The sequence below is a fragment of the Tamandua tetradactyla genome, chromosome 8 (genome assembly GCF_023851605.1).
Source record: "Tamandua tetradactyla isolate mTamTet1 chromosome 8, mTamTet1.pri, whole genome shotgun sequence".
Lineage (NCBI taxonomy): Eukaryota > Metazoa > Chordata > Mammalia > Pilosa > Myrmecophagidae > Tamandua > Tamandua tetradactyla.
In genome coordinates, this window is record NC_135334.1 from 80,076,172 (window position 1) to 80,089,558 (window position 13,387).

At 46.4% G+C, this 13,387-nt stretch overlaps 1 protein-coding gene across 1 annotated transcript in view; it reads right to left on the reverse strand.

Annotated features, from left to right (window-relative positions):
• DCHS1 (dachsous cadherin-related 1) overlaps window positions 1-13,387 on the reverse strand; it is a 47,442-nt gene that overhangs the window by 13,187 nt on the left and 20,868 nt on the right. Inside the window, exon 2 of the mRNA XM_077113840.1 lies at window positions 5,335-7,225. Coding sequence (XP_076969955.1) covers window positions 5,335-7,128 — 1,794 coding nt within the window. The 5' untranslated portion in view covers window positions 7,129-7,225. The remainder of the gene's footprint in view (window positions 1-5,334; window positions 7,226-13,387) is intronic.

The following is a 13,387-nucleotide window of genomic DNA, read 5'->3' on the forward strand; positions in this document are numbered from 1 at the left end:
AACAACTGATCAACGCTCCGAATATGAATTTTCTCCATTCCCCACCACCAGATCCACACATCTGTCTGCATCTGCATCCATCCATCCATCCCTTCCCTCCTGTGGAGTGAAGCAAGTATTTCTCCTGTTAGGGTCAATCCCTCTGCAGGACCCCATGTCCTTTCTTTTAGGGGACTTCAGACTTTTGACTAGCCCCTCTCTTCTGTAGCTCTACCCTCTCCCTCTTCAATTAAGACACTCCATAAAGAAAACAGAAAAACCTCCCTGGGTCTTACATCCCTTTTCAGTTGATGCCCTATCTTTACTCACAAAGCTAAATTTCTCGGCTATATTCACTGACTCCTTTCCTGTATTTCCCAACCCAAAAGTGAAATTGCCTTTGCTAAGGTTGCCAGTGTTTCTTCAGATTATTAAAGCAAAACGTACATTTTCTATAACTAACCGTTTCCTCCTTGAAATATTCTATATTTGGTTCTGCAACATCACTTCTTGGTTACCTCCTACCCTACCCAACTTCTGCATCTGTGGCCTTTCTCTGGATGGCCACTTTCAAGCTCCTATCATTCCCTGGTCTGAGTCCCTGCCTGATATGTCCTCTGTCCAACTCTTCAGCCTGATTTCTCACCACATTCCCTCAGCACCAGAGGCTCCAGCCATGTTGAATTTCCCCTAACTCTCTAGTCATGGACCGGTCCTCTCTCCTCTGCCTCCACCAAACCATGTGCTCTGTCACTGATCTGCCTGCCTTGCATTCCAGTGGCTGGGCTGTGAGAGCAGGGATTGGGTTGTCTTGTTCACTGTTTCGCAGTGCCCGGCAGACTGAGGGAGTTTAATGCATTTTTGTTGAATGAGGAGTGCTTAAAGTCTGCAAAGCCTGTTCTCCCCATAAGGGTGCCTTCTGCTCTAGGGCAAGGCCTGTGTTGTCATTCTTTCTTTCATTCAACAAACACTCCCGAGCACCAACTCCTATAGCCCCCATGCTAAGGCTGGTCATCCAGCCAAGACCAAGATATACCCTTGCTCCCAAAGAACCCCATGTAAAGGGCGAAGCAGATGCATAAACAGATACAAAGAAGAGTGCTGAGGGCTGTGACTTTAAGTTCCAGGTGGATTATAGGAAGTTAATACCACCACGTCTCATAATCAGCCCAAGAATAAACAGTTTGACTAACAGAATTAAGACTGATGCTATAGATGTGATATTACTGATTTAATTATTGCACAGTGTGATCTGATTGATAGTGGAATCTGATCATAAGGTCTGCTCTCTGGACTTATGGCTGTTGTTCACGCACCTTTAGCATCCCTTTACCTCCTAAAGCCAACCTCCCAGAGTGAAAGAAGAACTGGAGGCCAGTGGAACAATAATTCATGGGGGCTTCCCGAAACAATAATTCTCCCCTAACAGGTAGGGGGAGGCTTTCCTGGTTAATTCCCAATCATCTCACACACTGGTTCAGGAAAAACTGAGAGATTGGGCATCAACACCAGGGGCCTGTTATCATTTCAGAGCCAGGTCAGCAGAAGATACCCTTCTGAGACCTCCTGAGGCTGGGACAGGGCCAGGTACTCAGTGGAAGCCCTATGTATATCTGCTGACTGATAAATAGACATTCTTATTGTCTGCCTTATAACAACAACTTCTGTCAAATGAAGATTTAAATACTGTGTGCACATTAGTCCTTCAACAGTGGGTTACCTGGTGCTGACCACTTTAGCATGTGACAAAGTGTTCTTTGTGGATACAAGGGTCTCAGTGTTATGATATGCTGGAAGAGGAAGCTAGAGAATTTCCCTTTCTTAGCCAGAAAAATGTTGCTGAGAGAGAAAGCTGGCCAAGGACTTCTGATTGTTGCCCAGGCCCTTGACAAAAGTGATTTGTGTCATTGTTTACACTCCCTGGAGGCACTAAGACCCTGCCATGGCTGAGCCCTAGAAACAACTCCCACTTCAACTCTTTGCTGTGGCTATGGGCCTGGATATCCAAGGAGACAAACTCCCCTGCCACCCCCACCCCACCCTGCATCATTCTGGGCAGGCAGCAGCCCAGCTGCCGCACCATCTCCAGAAGCTGATAAAAACCTTTGCTCTGACTGGCTGCAGGAAGAAAGCAATAAATAGTGGTCAGGGGAAGTTGTCAGGAAGTGACCCCAAAAGGTGCAGGGGCCATTGACTGGAAATGACCAAGGCAGAAGTGAATTTCCTGGCCTGTGCAATCTCTGCTCATAGGTCCTTCTGCAAAAGCACTGTCTCCATTCTCAGCAGGCCCCACATCACCTTCCAACCTTGGTCAGCTCCCTCCTCACTCTGCCCCAAAGCTAGGACAACCTCATCCCTCCCCTTGCTCTCAGCAGATGCACTATTTCAAGGAGAAAATCCTTATCTGTGAATACTCTAAAATTCTTACCAGACCACAAACTTGCTGCATCCACCCCATCCTGCACTTCTTTCCCAGGTGTCCCTCCTGCTTTCACTTCTTGACATTACACTCTCCTGTTTTTCCTTTCACTGCTTTGTCACTCCCCAGCCTTCCTCAGCCTCCACTTATTCTACCTGTTCTTACACGCTGTTGTTTGCTGGACTCTTTCCTTGGCCACTCCTCACTCTATACTCTCTCTCATTTTCATGGCTGCAGCCGTCATCTCTCCTTCCACCCCAGACCACTCCTCTGAGCGCCAGACTTGTATATCCAGATGCCTGCTCAACAACAACACAGAGCTTCACAGAGGATGTCCCACAGGTGCCTTAAAGTCAACTTATCCAAAACTAAACTCATGATCATTCCAAAACTGCTCTTAATGATTCCTCCATCCACACAGTTGTTCAAGCCAGAAATCTCTTCTTCCCTTCTCTCACTTGATATATCTATCAGCCAGGACTAAGTCAATCCCCATTATTTCTCCTATTTGTCCATTCCTCTTCATCACCATTATCACTGTCCTGATTTAGGCCCATGTCGTCTCTCCCCTGGAATCTTTAATTCCCTTCTCACAGGTCTCCCTACTTCTAGCATCTTTCCCTCCAATCCATTCTCTCCACCAGGGTTTCTTAACTACAGCACTACTGACATTTTGGACTGGATAATTATTTGTTGTGGGGCTGTCCTGTGCATTTTAGGATGCTTAACAGCATCCCTAGCTTCTACCCACTAGATGCCAGTAGCCTCTTGCCAGTTACAAGAATAAAAAATGTCTCTAGGCTTTGCCAAATGTTCTCTGGGAGGAAAATTGTCTTCAATTGAGAATCATTGCCCTACAGTGACTATGAGAAATATGTTTTGAGAAAACAAATCTGATCACATTATTCTTCTACTCATAAATCTTCAATGTGCTCTACAGAAAAAAAGTACAAACTCTTCAGCCTGGCTTGGCTCTTCACGGACTGGTCTCCCTGCACAGTCTCATCTCCCACCTCTCCCAACTCACATCAGGTCAGGCTTCCCCACTCCTCTGTGCATGTCACCCCTACTTGGAATCCTACCCTTATAAGCCCCTGATCATCCTTCAAGTCTCAGCTCAAAGGGCCCCTCCTTTGGGAAAACATTCATTATACTACTTGTCTGTACCTCATATATATTCCCATCATAGAACTTTTCTTATTGTAATGAAACTGTTCCTTTGCACATGAATCTCCTCTGGAGACTATAAACTCCATGAGGTAAGAGAGTGACTCATTCACTACTGTATTCTAATACAGTAACTGGCCTATAGTAGACACTCAAGTACATGTATACTGAATTAAGCAAGTGGTCATTTTAACCCTCTGCTTCCCTGTGGTCACTAAGAGTAAAAATTCCAGGAAACCACCTGGAGAACTTTCCTTTTGCTTCAGGCACTAGTAAAGAAGTAAGAATTTTGGAAACCATAGCCCATTGGTCCTGGGCCAGGAGGGAGAGTAAACATGGGAGAGTGGGTGGTGAGAGTTGGACAGCAGCAGGCAAGCAAGCACACAGAGACTAACCAGAAGACAGGGGGGTCAGCCAAGCCCAGGCACTAGGCCAGGAGGCAACCCCTGAGGGGATGCTCAAGGGCAAGGTGGACTTGAGACAAGAAGGCGTCCCTGCCTCCAATCTTTCCTCCTGTAGCTGTACTCCAGAGTACAACCCAGACACTCTTTCTAAAAGGCAAATAAGCCCTTATCAGCTACCTAGTGTCAAGGTGAGTGATCTGGCCCCTGCCTACCTATCTTGTATCATCTCCTCCAGCTCTTTTTCGTCAGCACAGTTGAGGATGACCTGGATGATGCAATCTGAGCACATCATGGTGTTGTGCACGTAGGTCTGGAGTCCCCCTCCCCACACCCTGCATTATCTATTTGGCAAGGTCTCATTGGCCTTTCAAGGGCCAGCTCCTCCCGCTCAGTCTCTGCATCCCCTGGGTTCCACAGTGCCTCATGTCACCTATGGCAACACTTGTTAGTGGTGCATCTCTCTTTGTAGATTAGGACCTGCCTGCCTGGGAACAGGGGCTGCTAGTCCTCTCAGTCTTTCCAGGACCCGCACAGTGCCAGGGTCACAGTGGTAAGGAAATTCTTGACTGGATTAATAAAGGAATGATCAATCACTCATTGACTGATCCAATCTGTCCCTTCACCCTTAAAGCCAATTGGCCTCCTAATAAATGAGCTGATGGGTGCCTTTCCCCAGCTCCAATGAGTTCCGTGACTCCCCTTGTCCTAATCGTTCAGAGCTTGGCATCGGAGGGCTTCTGAAATCTCTCTGGTTTTCATGCTCCCTCCAGTTTCATGCTCTCTCCTTCTCCTCCAGGACTGAATTACAACCTGCCTAGGGCTTCTGCCTCTTCCTCTCAGAGGCCTTCCTGCTCTGGGCACTGGCACCTCCCCAGATGATTCTTGCCGTCTTTCTTCCTCATACCTGTGCATAGGTGCCCTGTCAAGGCTCAGCTTCTGGGGCAGGGATGGGGTTTCTTCCAGGACAGCACAGCCCTGGACTAAGCATGGAAGACTCATAAATGCTGGCATCTCCCTTGGGCTAGGGGAGCCTCATAGGTATGCAGAATCTCCTACTCTGACCTTAGAACGGCTCTGAGCTGTTACAGAGTCTCTCTCACTTTCTGGCACCAAAAGATGCTTTTTCTCTACATACAATCTTAACTCTCTGAACTACGGATTACCTGTCCAGCTCTTGCACCCTGCTCTCTCCTCTTAGGCCACTTCCTTCATTAATCCTCACCTCTCTGCACAGACTGAACCCTCTGGCATACGTCACCATCAGCACATACACCTGTGTGGTTTGGTTCCTGTTCTGGGGTCTCCTGTGGCCCTCTGATCTGCTCCTGCTCCCACTAGCATCCCACAGTACAGAGACCTACCCACCTGCAGGAAGCAAGTCCCAGGCTGGGTACCCTCAGGCAATGAGGCATTGTAGAAAGTCCTCTGGAACTGGGGCTCATTATCATTCACATCTTGCAGGGCCACACTAACTGTGGCGGAGGAGGCTAGTGGGGGCAAGCCCCCATCCGTGGCCACCACGATCAGCTGTGGCTGAGGTTCCAATTCATAGTCCAGCGAGGCAGCCGTGGTGATGATGCCCGAGGTGGGGTCGATGGAGAACCAGTGGGCATGGGCACCAGAGGCCAGGCTATAGGTGACCTGACCATTGGTGCCCTGGTCAGGATCCTGTGCTGTTACCCGAACCACGAAGCTGCCAGGTAGAGCAACCTCAGGCAGAGGCTCAGGTCGGTAGAGCTGGCGGTCAAAGGCAGGCGCATTGTCATTGACATCTGTGACGTGCAGCACAAAAGCAGCCTCGGCCCGCAGGGGGGGTGAGCCCGAGTCCGTAGCTGTAACTCGCAAGTTGTAGGCATCACGCTCCTCCCGATCCAGCTGCCGAGCCACACACACGAGGTAGATGACACTGTCCTGGGTGCTTAGGGCAAAGTGGCCTTCGCCACCCTCCAGGGACACATTGACGTGAGCAAAGTCACCATCATCTGGGTCTGATACAGAGATGCGAGCAACGAGCTGGCCAGGTGGTGCAGCCTCAGACACTCGGGGGGAGCCGTCTGCACTCAGGAAGATGACAGTCATGGAGGGCTGGTTGTCATTGGCATCGCGCACGTGCACAGTCACAAAGGCTGAGCCCAGCTCAGGGTGAGCCCCACCATCCCGCGCCTGTACCACCAATTCATGGACCCGCCGTTGTTCAAAATCCAGTGGCCGCTCCAGCCGTAGCAGGCCTGTGTGTGCATCGATGGAGAAGGGTCCGTCGCCCTCGCTCTGCCTCCGGTTGATCTCATAAGTCACAGCCCCGTTGCTACCGGCATCAGCATCGGATGCAAATACCTGCAGGACAGGACTGCCAGTGGCCAGGCTCTCAGACACCACAGCGTGGTAGCGGCTCTGATTGAAAGCTGGGGCGTGATCGTTGATGTCCAGCAGTGTCACGTCCAACAGGGCCTGGGCCCTCCGGGGGGGCGAGCCACCATCATAAGCTTCTAGCTGCAGCATGTAGTGTGAGCGGTTCTCTCGGTCCAGCTCCCCGGTAACTACCAGCTCAGGCACCGGAGCCCCATCTGGACCAGGGCGTGTCTCCAGCCGGAAGGTTTCTCCAGCCCCATCACCTGACAGAGCATAGCCCTGCGTTCCTAGGTGGCCAGCATCTGCATCACGAGCCGGCTGCAGCGGGTAGCGGGTGCCAAGCGCTGTATGCTCGGGTACCTGCAGGACAGCCCGCGCCTGTGGGAAGGCTGGAGCATGGTCATTGATGTCGGCCACTCGCACTGTAACTTCCACCGTGGCACCGTCAGGAGTGACGGCCGTGAAGCGGTAGCGGTCCCGCCGCTCACGGTCCAAGACACGGGCGGTGCGGACGACCCCACTGTGTTCGTCGATGGCGAGGTCTGTACCTACGCCGCTGCCCTCCTGAGCGGAGATGAAGTACATGGGAGGTGCTGCCGTGCCTGCCGGCAGCCCTGCACTGATGTCCCCGATCAGTGTGCCCGCTGGCTGCTCCTCATCAATCTGCAGGTCCAAGCTCCCGGCCTGGCCCTGGGCACCTGGCAACGTTGCTCCCAGTAGCAGCTGGAGCAGCCACAGTAGTAGCAGGGGGAGGGGCCTGGGGTTCTGCATGCCAGTGCAGGAAGGGGCAAGACCCGGCTCCTTCTGCATGGCAGGGGCAGTTCCAGCTGTGGCTTGGGCTTTGGCTCCAGAACAGGCTCCAGATCAGGTCCAACTCAGACCCTGGCTCCAGCTCAGGCTCCTTGACCTGGGAGAGAAACAGAAGGGAAAAGGTCATGACAGAATTGGGAAAGGGGTCAACAGTCCAGGAAGAATGGGATCTAGGCTGCACTAGGACTCGGACATGCAAAGCCCCTCACAGGGTGTGTGTGCTGCCTTCTACCCCTCCCAGGCCCCAGGCAGCTCTCCCTCGAGGCTTCTTGGGGTCTGCTTCAGTCTTTTCCCTGGTGGGCTCTTTTCCTACTCTGACTGCCTCTCAGTAAATTATTTTTGTTTCCTAGTTTTCAGGTCTGAATGCCTCAACCTCTCATCCTTCCAACTCTCTACTTAAACATACGATCACTCCTTTCTTATTTTTCTTCTCAGTCAGGACTAACATTCACTCCAGGTACCAAAGCTGGAAGGGTGAGTATTAGATCGAAATGTACATATTCCCTTAGCCCCACTTCCCTCTCCATTCACCGACAGATTGAGCATCTACCCTCATTGGAAGTACTGGGGATATGACAGCAAATAAAAGAAACGGTACTTGCTTTCCTGGAGCTTGCAGTCCAGAAATTGAACAAGTAATTACAAGTGAGACAAGGGCTGTGAAGGAAAAGTGTAGGGAGTCACGAGTGTAGTAAGAAGGGCTTAATTAGTCAGCGAGTCAGGGAAAGCTTCTCTATGGAAGTGACATTCAAGTCAGGATCTCAATTAAAGTAGGTGTTCCCTAGGCTAATGGTGGGCAGAGGAAGGAAGATACAGGAAGGAGAGAAGGGCAGTCTGGAAGAGCAAACTGAATGTGGAAAGGCTTAGGGCCCAGAGTTGAGTAAGAAATACTTAAGCTGTAGAGTCAGGCATTTGGAGGAGGGAGCTGGGGGTAATGGGTAGAAAGCTAGGGGCAGAGGACATGAAATTAGGCAGGGCCTCTTAAGCCATGTTAAGGGGTTTGAGTTTATCCTAAGGTGCAAAGGAAGCAGTAAAGCATTTTAAGCAAGAAGCAGCATGATATTTTTTAGCTTTTGTGACTATCACTATAACTACACCTTGGAAAACAAAGAACATGCAGCTAGGCTGATTAGGAGATATTTGGGGTCTGGACCGTGACACACTTCGACGGTGTTCTGGATGAGTGGCGACAGTGAAAATGAAGAGAAACGGATAGACTTGCAGGAGGTATAGGGTGGCAACAGCAGGACTTGCTGACTGCTTGGGAGGGAGGGAGGGGGAGAAGTCAATGATGATGGGCAGGTTTCTGGCCTGAACAAAAGTGTCTTAACTGGCCAGAGAGACAGAAGGAAAACCAGAGGAGGGTAGTGCTCTGGGTCTGAGGCAGGCAAAGGTTTCAAATGCTGCAAAGTTCAAGAAGGATGAGATCTAAACCCCATGGAGGTCTCTAGTGACAAAATCAGAGCAGAATCAGTGGAAAGGTGGGGACAAAGGCTGAAGAAGGGAGGTTTTACAGGAGGGAAGAGGAGCACTGGGAAGCCGTTCTCTTAAAGTTTGGTTCATTTCCCCCATTTCCTCACTTCTCATACCCTCTTCCCTCCATGCAGTAAGGCTTCTACTCTGATGAAATTGCACTCACTAAGGTTTCCAACAATCTTCATACTGCGACATCCAGTGGACACTTATTGTCCTCTTACTAGATCATTCCAAAACACTGAATCACTGATCATTTATACCTTGAAACCTACTCCTCTTGACTTCACACTGACACCCAACCTTTTGCTTCCATTCTACTTCTCTGTCCATTCCTCAATCTCCTGTGCAAGGTTCTTCTGCCCATCACTTTAAAAGTGAGTCTTCTTCAAGGCTCAGTTCTGTGCTACTTCTTCTCCTACTCCCCACACTCTGCCTGGGCAACTTTATCCACTCCAATTTCTTCAATTAGAATTTATCAATTAGTTTATATGCACCAAGTATTTTCTGATAACTTTTTACTCTCCATCTATGGCTCCACCTGAGAGCACTGGAAACCTCTATCCAGCCATGTTCTGGACTTCTTCAAAATGTATCCCCCAATGCAAGCTTCAGCTGGATATTACTAATTGTCATGGTTTCCCAAAGCCCAATCAACATCATTCCTTTTAACACTAAAGAACACCCAGGGCTCTACCTGAGATCCTATAAAAGTTGCATGCACTAAGTTTACTTTTCAGAAACCTAAAATCTTCAGATGGTTTCTAGGCCAGATAAGTCCTGAAACCCAGAAGGGCCAGTCTCTCCAAGAACTTCAACCAGTTCCATCCCTCTATCCCACAGATGACAACCCCTTTTCAATATGAAAAATGTTAGAATGGGCATAACCCAAATATCCTTGAAAATTGGGAGAAGGATCAAAGGAGAAGGAGGAATTATAACAGAGAAGTTAGGATTTAACAAATGAGTATGACTGCTGAATCATTATATTGATATTTCTTTTTTCATCTCCAGTGTCTTGGAGCAGGTAGAAGGAAAAACCTGAAATTGTGGCACTATAACTCATATCAAACATTGAAATCTGTTCTATAACTACTTGTTAAAATATACTTTGAAATTTATTGATCTTTTGTATATAAGTTATATTTCACAATAAAAAATGTTTAAAAAAATGTATCCCCAGGCTTGACTTCAAACTGCTTTTCTCACTCCATTCCCTTTCCTTACATCACTACCATTCATTCAGGTGTCTGGGCCAGAAATCCAGAACTCTCCTAGCTTCCTCACTCTTCTTAAGTTCTGAGATCCAATTAGTAAATCAAATCTTGATTATCTTGCGTTTTAAAAAAATATATGTTTTTATTGAGAAATCTTCACATGCATACAAGTCCATACGTGGGATGCAATCACTGGCGCACAAAATCATCACTAATTTGCGTCACTCCAGAAAAAGAAATAAAAAGAAAAAAGAAAAACTCATTTAAGTCCCATACCCCTTACCCATCCCTCTCACTGACCACTAGTATTTCAATCTACCCAATATTTTACCCTTTATCACCCTCTATTATTTATTTATTTTTAATCTTTATTTCTTACTCATCTGTCCATAACCTGGATAAAGTGAACATCAGAGTCAAGGTTTTCACAATCACATGGTCACACTGTAAAAGCTCTATCGTTATACAATAGTCCTCAAGAATCAAGGCTACTCGAACACAGCTCAATAGTTTCAGGTACTCCAATACACCATAAACTAAAAAGGGATATCTATATAATAAAGAATAACCTCCAGGATAACCTCGTAATTCTGTTTGAAATCTCTCAGCCACTGAAACTTTATTTTGCCTCATTTCATTTCTCTCTTTCCCCTTTCATCAACTAGGCTTTCGCAGTCTCATGATGCGGGGGCCCAACGCATCCTGGAAGTTTTGTCCCACGTTGCCGGCAAGATTCACACCCCTGGAGTCATGTCTCATATCGGGTGGTGGGGGGAGGGCAGTGAGTTCATCTGCCAAGTTGGCTTAGAGAGAGAGGCCACATCAAAGCAGCAAAAGAGTTCTTTGGAGGTGACTCTTAGTTATAATTATAAGTAGGCCCAGCTTCTCCTTTACAGGAATAAGTTTCATAGGGGTGGTCCCCAAGCTCGAGGACTCAACCTACTGAATTGGTTTTCCCCATTTCTTACGAGAGCATATCAGGAATTCCCCAAATGGGGAAGTTTAATATTTTCTCCTTTCTCCCCAGTCCTCCAAGGGCACTTTGTAAATACTTTTTTATTATCTTCCCAAATTACTCTGTGATATATTGAGGCATCACACTAACCTGTACAAACCAACAAGATCTCACGCCCTATTCAAGATTCCATGGACTTAACGGTGTTCAGCTAAACTGACCATAAAAGTTAAATTAGGTAATGTGCTACTCAAAATATAAATTTTGCACCAAATAAACATCTCTCCCTTTGGTCTCACACAGAAATTGACATTTTAAAATATACACCATATCATCCTTTACCCTGTATTCTGATTTACCTTAGACCTATCTGGATCAGCTTCATTCCTATCTCTAGTCGAAATCTGATCAACTTTTTCAACTTTTTAAACAGTTGCTGTATGGGGTAATGCTGACTTTCATAGCTTCATAGCTCTAAATCTGAGTCTCAGATGTCACATAAATACCTGAAGTTTCTGAGCATAACCAGGTTATATACAAACAGCTCAGTATCTCAGAATTTGGAAATGACAGCTACAACTCAGGAGTAGATGTGACTGCTGTAACAGCTTACAACCTAGGACCCTTTACAATAGGCCCCAACCTGCTCCCATGCTCTCGACTTTAATCTTCCGAGTTTGTACATTATAGTTAGTCCATATGAGTGAGGCCTGATAATATTTGTCTTATTGTTTTTGCCATTTCATTTAACATACTGTCCTCAAGGTTCATTCACCTAGTTGCATGCCTTAAAACTTCATTCCTTCTTGTGGCTGCTCAGTAGTCCGTGGTATGAATACACCACAGTTCTCCTTCTTTCCCTCAGTCTTTGTACCCTTAGGTCACCTCCATCCGTTGCATACCATGAACACTGACACCATAAATACCAGTGTGCAAATATCCATTTGTGTCCCCACTCTCAGTTCCTCCAGGTATACACCTAGCAACAGAGTTGCAGGATCATACAGCAACCCCACCCCTAGCCTCCTGGGGAATCACCACACTGCCTTCCAGAGAGGCTGTACCTCTCAGCTTCCCTACCAACAGTGAATAGGTACATCTCTTTCTCCACATTTTCTCTAGCATTTGTTTCTCTCTGTTCATTTTTAAACAGTTTTATTTGCATATCATATGTTCCAAACTAAGTAAATAGATATGCCTTCGCCTGTATGAAGACATTTCCTTTTCTTCAGCAAAGAATTCATACCCCTCCCCCATATACCCATCCCCCCAACCCCCCACCCCGGCCTGTTGACATTTAGTTCTGGTATAATGCCTTTGTTACATTCAGTGGAAGCATATTACAATGTTACTGTTGACTATAGACCCTAGCTTGCATTGATTGTACTTTTTCCTGCATACCATCCATTTCAACACCTTGCAATGTTGACATTCATTTGGTCTCCCTCAGGCAAAAACTTTTTATATTTTTATATTTAATCACCATCATTGTCCACTCTAAGCATTCCTATGTTATACTGTTTCAGTCTTTATCCTCTATCTTTCCTTCTGGTTTCATGCATCCTCCCTTCTCCCTTAATCTTACTCACATTCAGCTTCATTCAGTGTACCTATATTGGTGTGCTACCATCAGGTAATATTGTACTATTTATTTCTGAATTTTTACAGTCAGTTCCTTTGCACAATTGGTTTTCCTTCAGCACCAAATGCCCAATCTCTACCCTCTTTCTATCTCCTGATAACCTGTGTTCTTAACTTTAACTCTCAAGGTTCAATCATTAATATTAGACCATACAGTATTTGTCTTTTTGTTTCTAGCTTATATTTCACTCAGCATAATGTCCTCAGGGTTCCTCCAAGTTGTTACATGCTTCATGACTTTATCCTGTCTTATAACTGTGTAATAATCCATCATATATATATACACCACAGAGTGTTTAGCCACTCTACTGTTGATGGACAGTTGGGCCATTTCCATCTCTTGGCAATTATAAATAATGCTGCTATAAGCTTGAGTGTGCAAGTATCTGTTTGTGTTCTTGCCTTCAGTTCCTCTATATACCTAGTAATGGGATTGCAGGATCATATGGCAATTCTATATTTAACTTCCTAAGGAACTGCCAAACTGCCTCCCAGAGCAATTGTACCATTTTACTTTCCCATGAACAGTGGATAACTGTGCCTCTTTCTCCATATCCTCTCCAGCACTTGCCATTTTCTGTTTGATAATGGCCATTCTAGTGGGTGTGAGATGATATCTTACTGTGGTTTTGACTTGCATTTCCCTAGTAACCAGTGCAGTTGAGCATCTTTTCATGTGCTTTTAGCCATTTGTATTTCCTCTTCTGAAAAGCGTCTGTTCATGTCTTTTGCCCATTTTTAAATTGGATTGTTTGTCTTTTTGTTGTTGAGTTGAAGAATCTCTTTATATATTCTGGATATTAAACCCTTATCCAAACATTTTCTTCCTTTGCATAGGTTGCGTTTTTACTCTCCTGACAAAGTTCTTTGATGCACAAGTGTTTAATTTTGAGAAGATCCCATTTATCTATTTCTTTTTTAAATGCTTTTCATGCAAGGTCTAGAAAACTGCTTCTTATTACAAGATTTATGA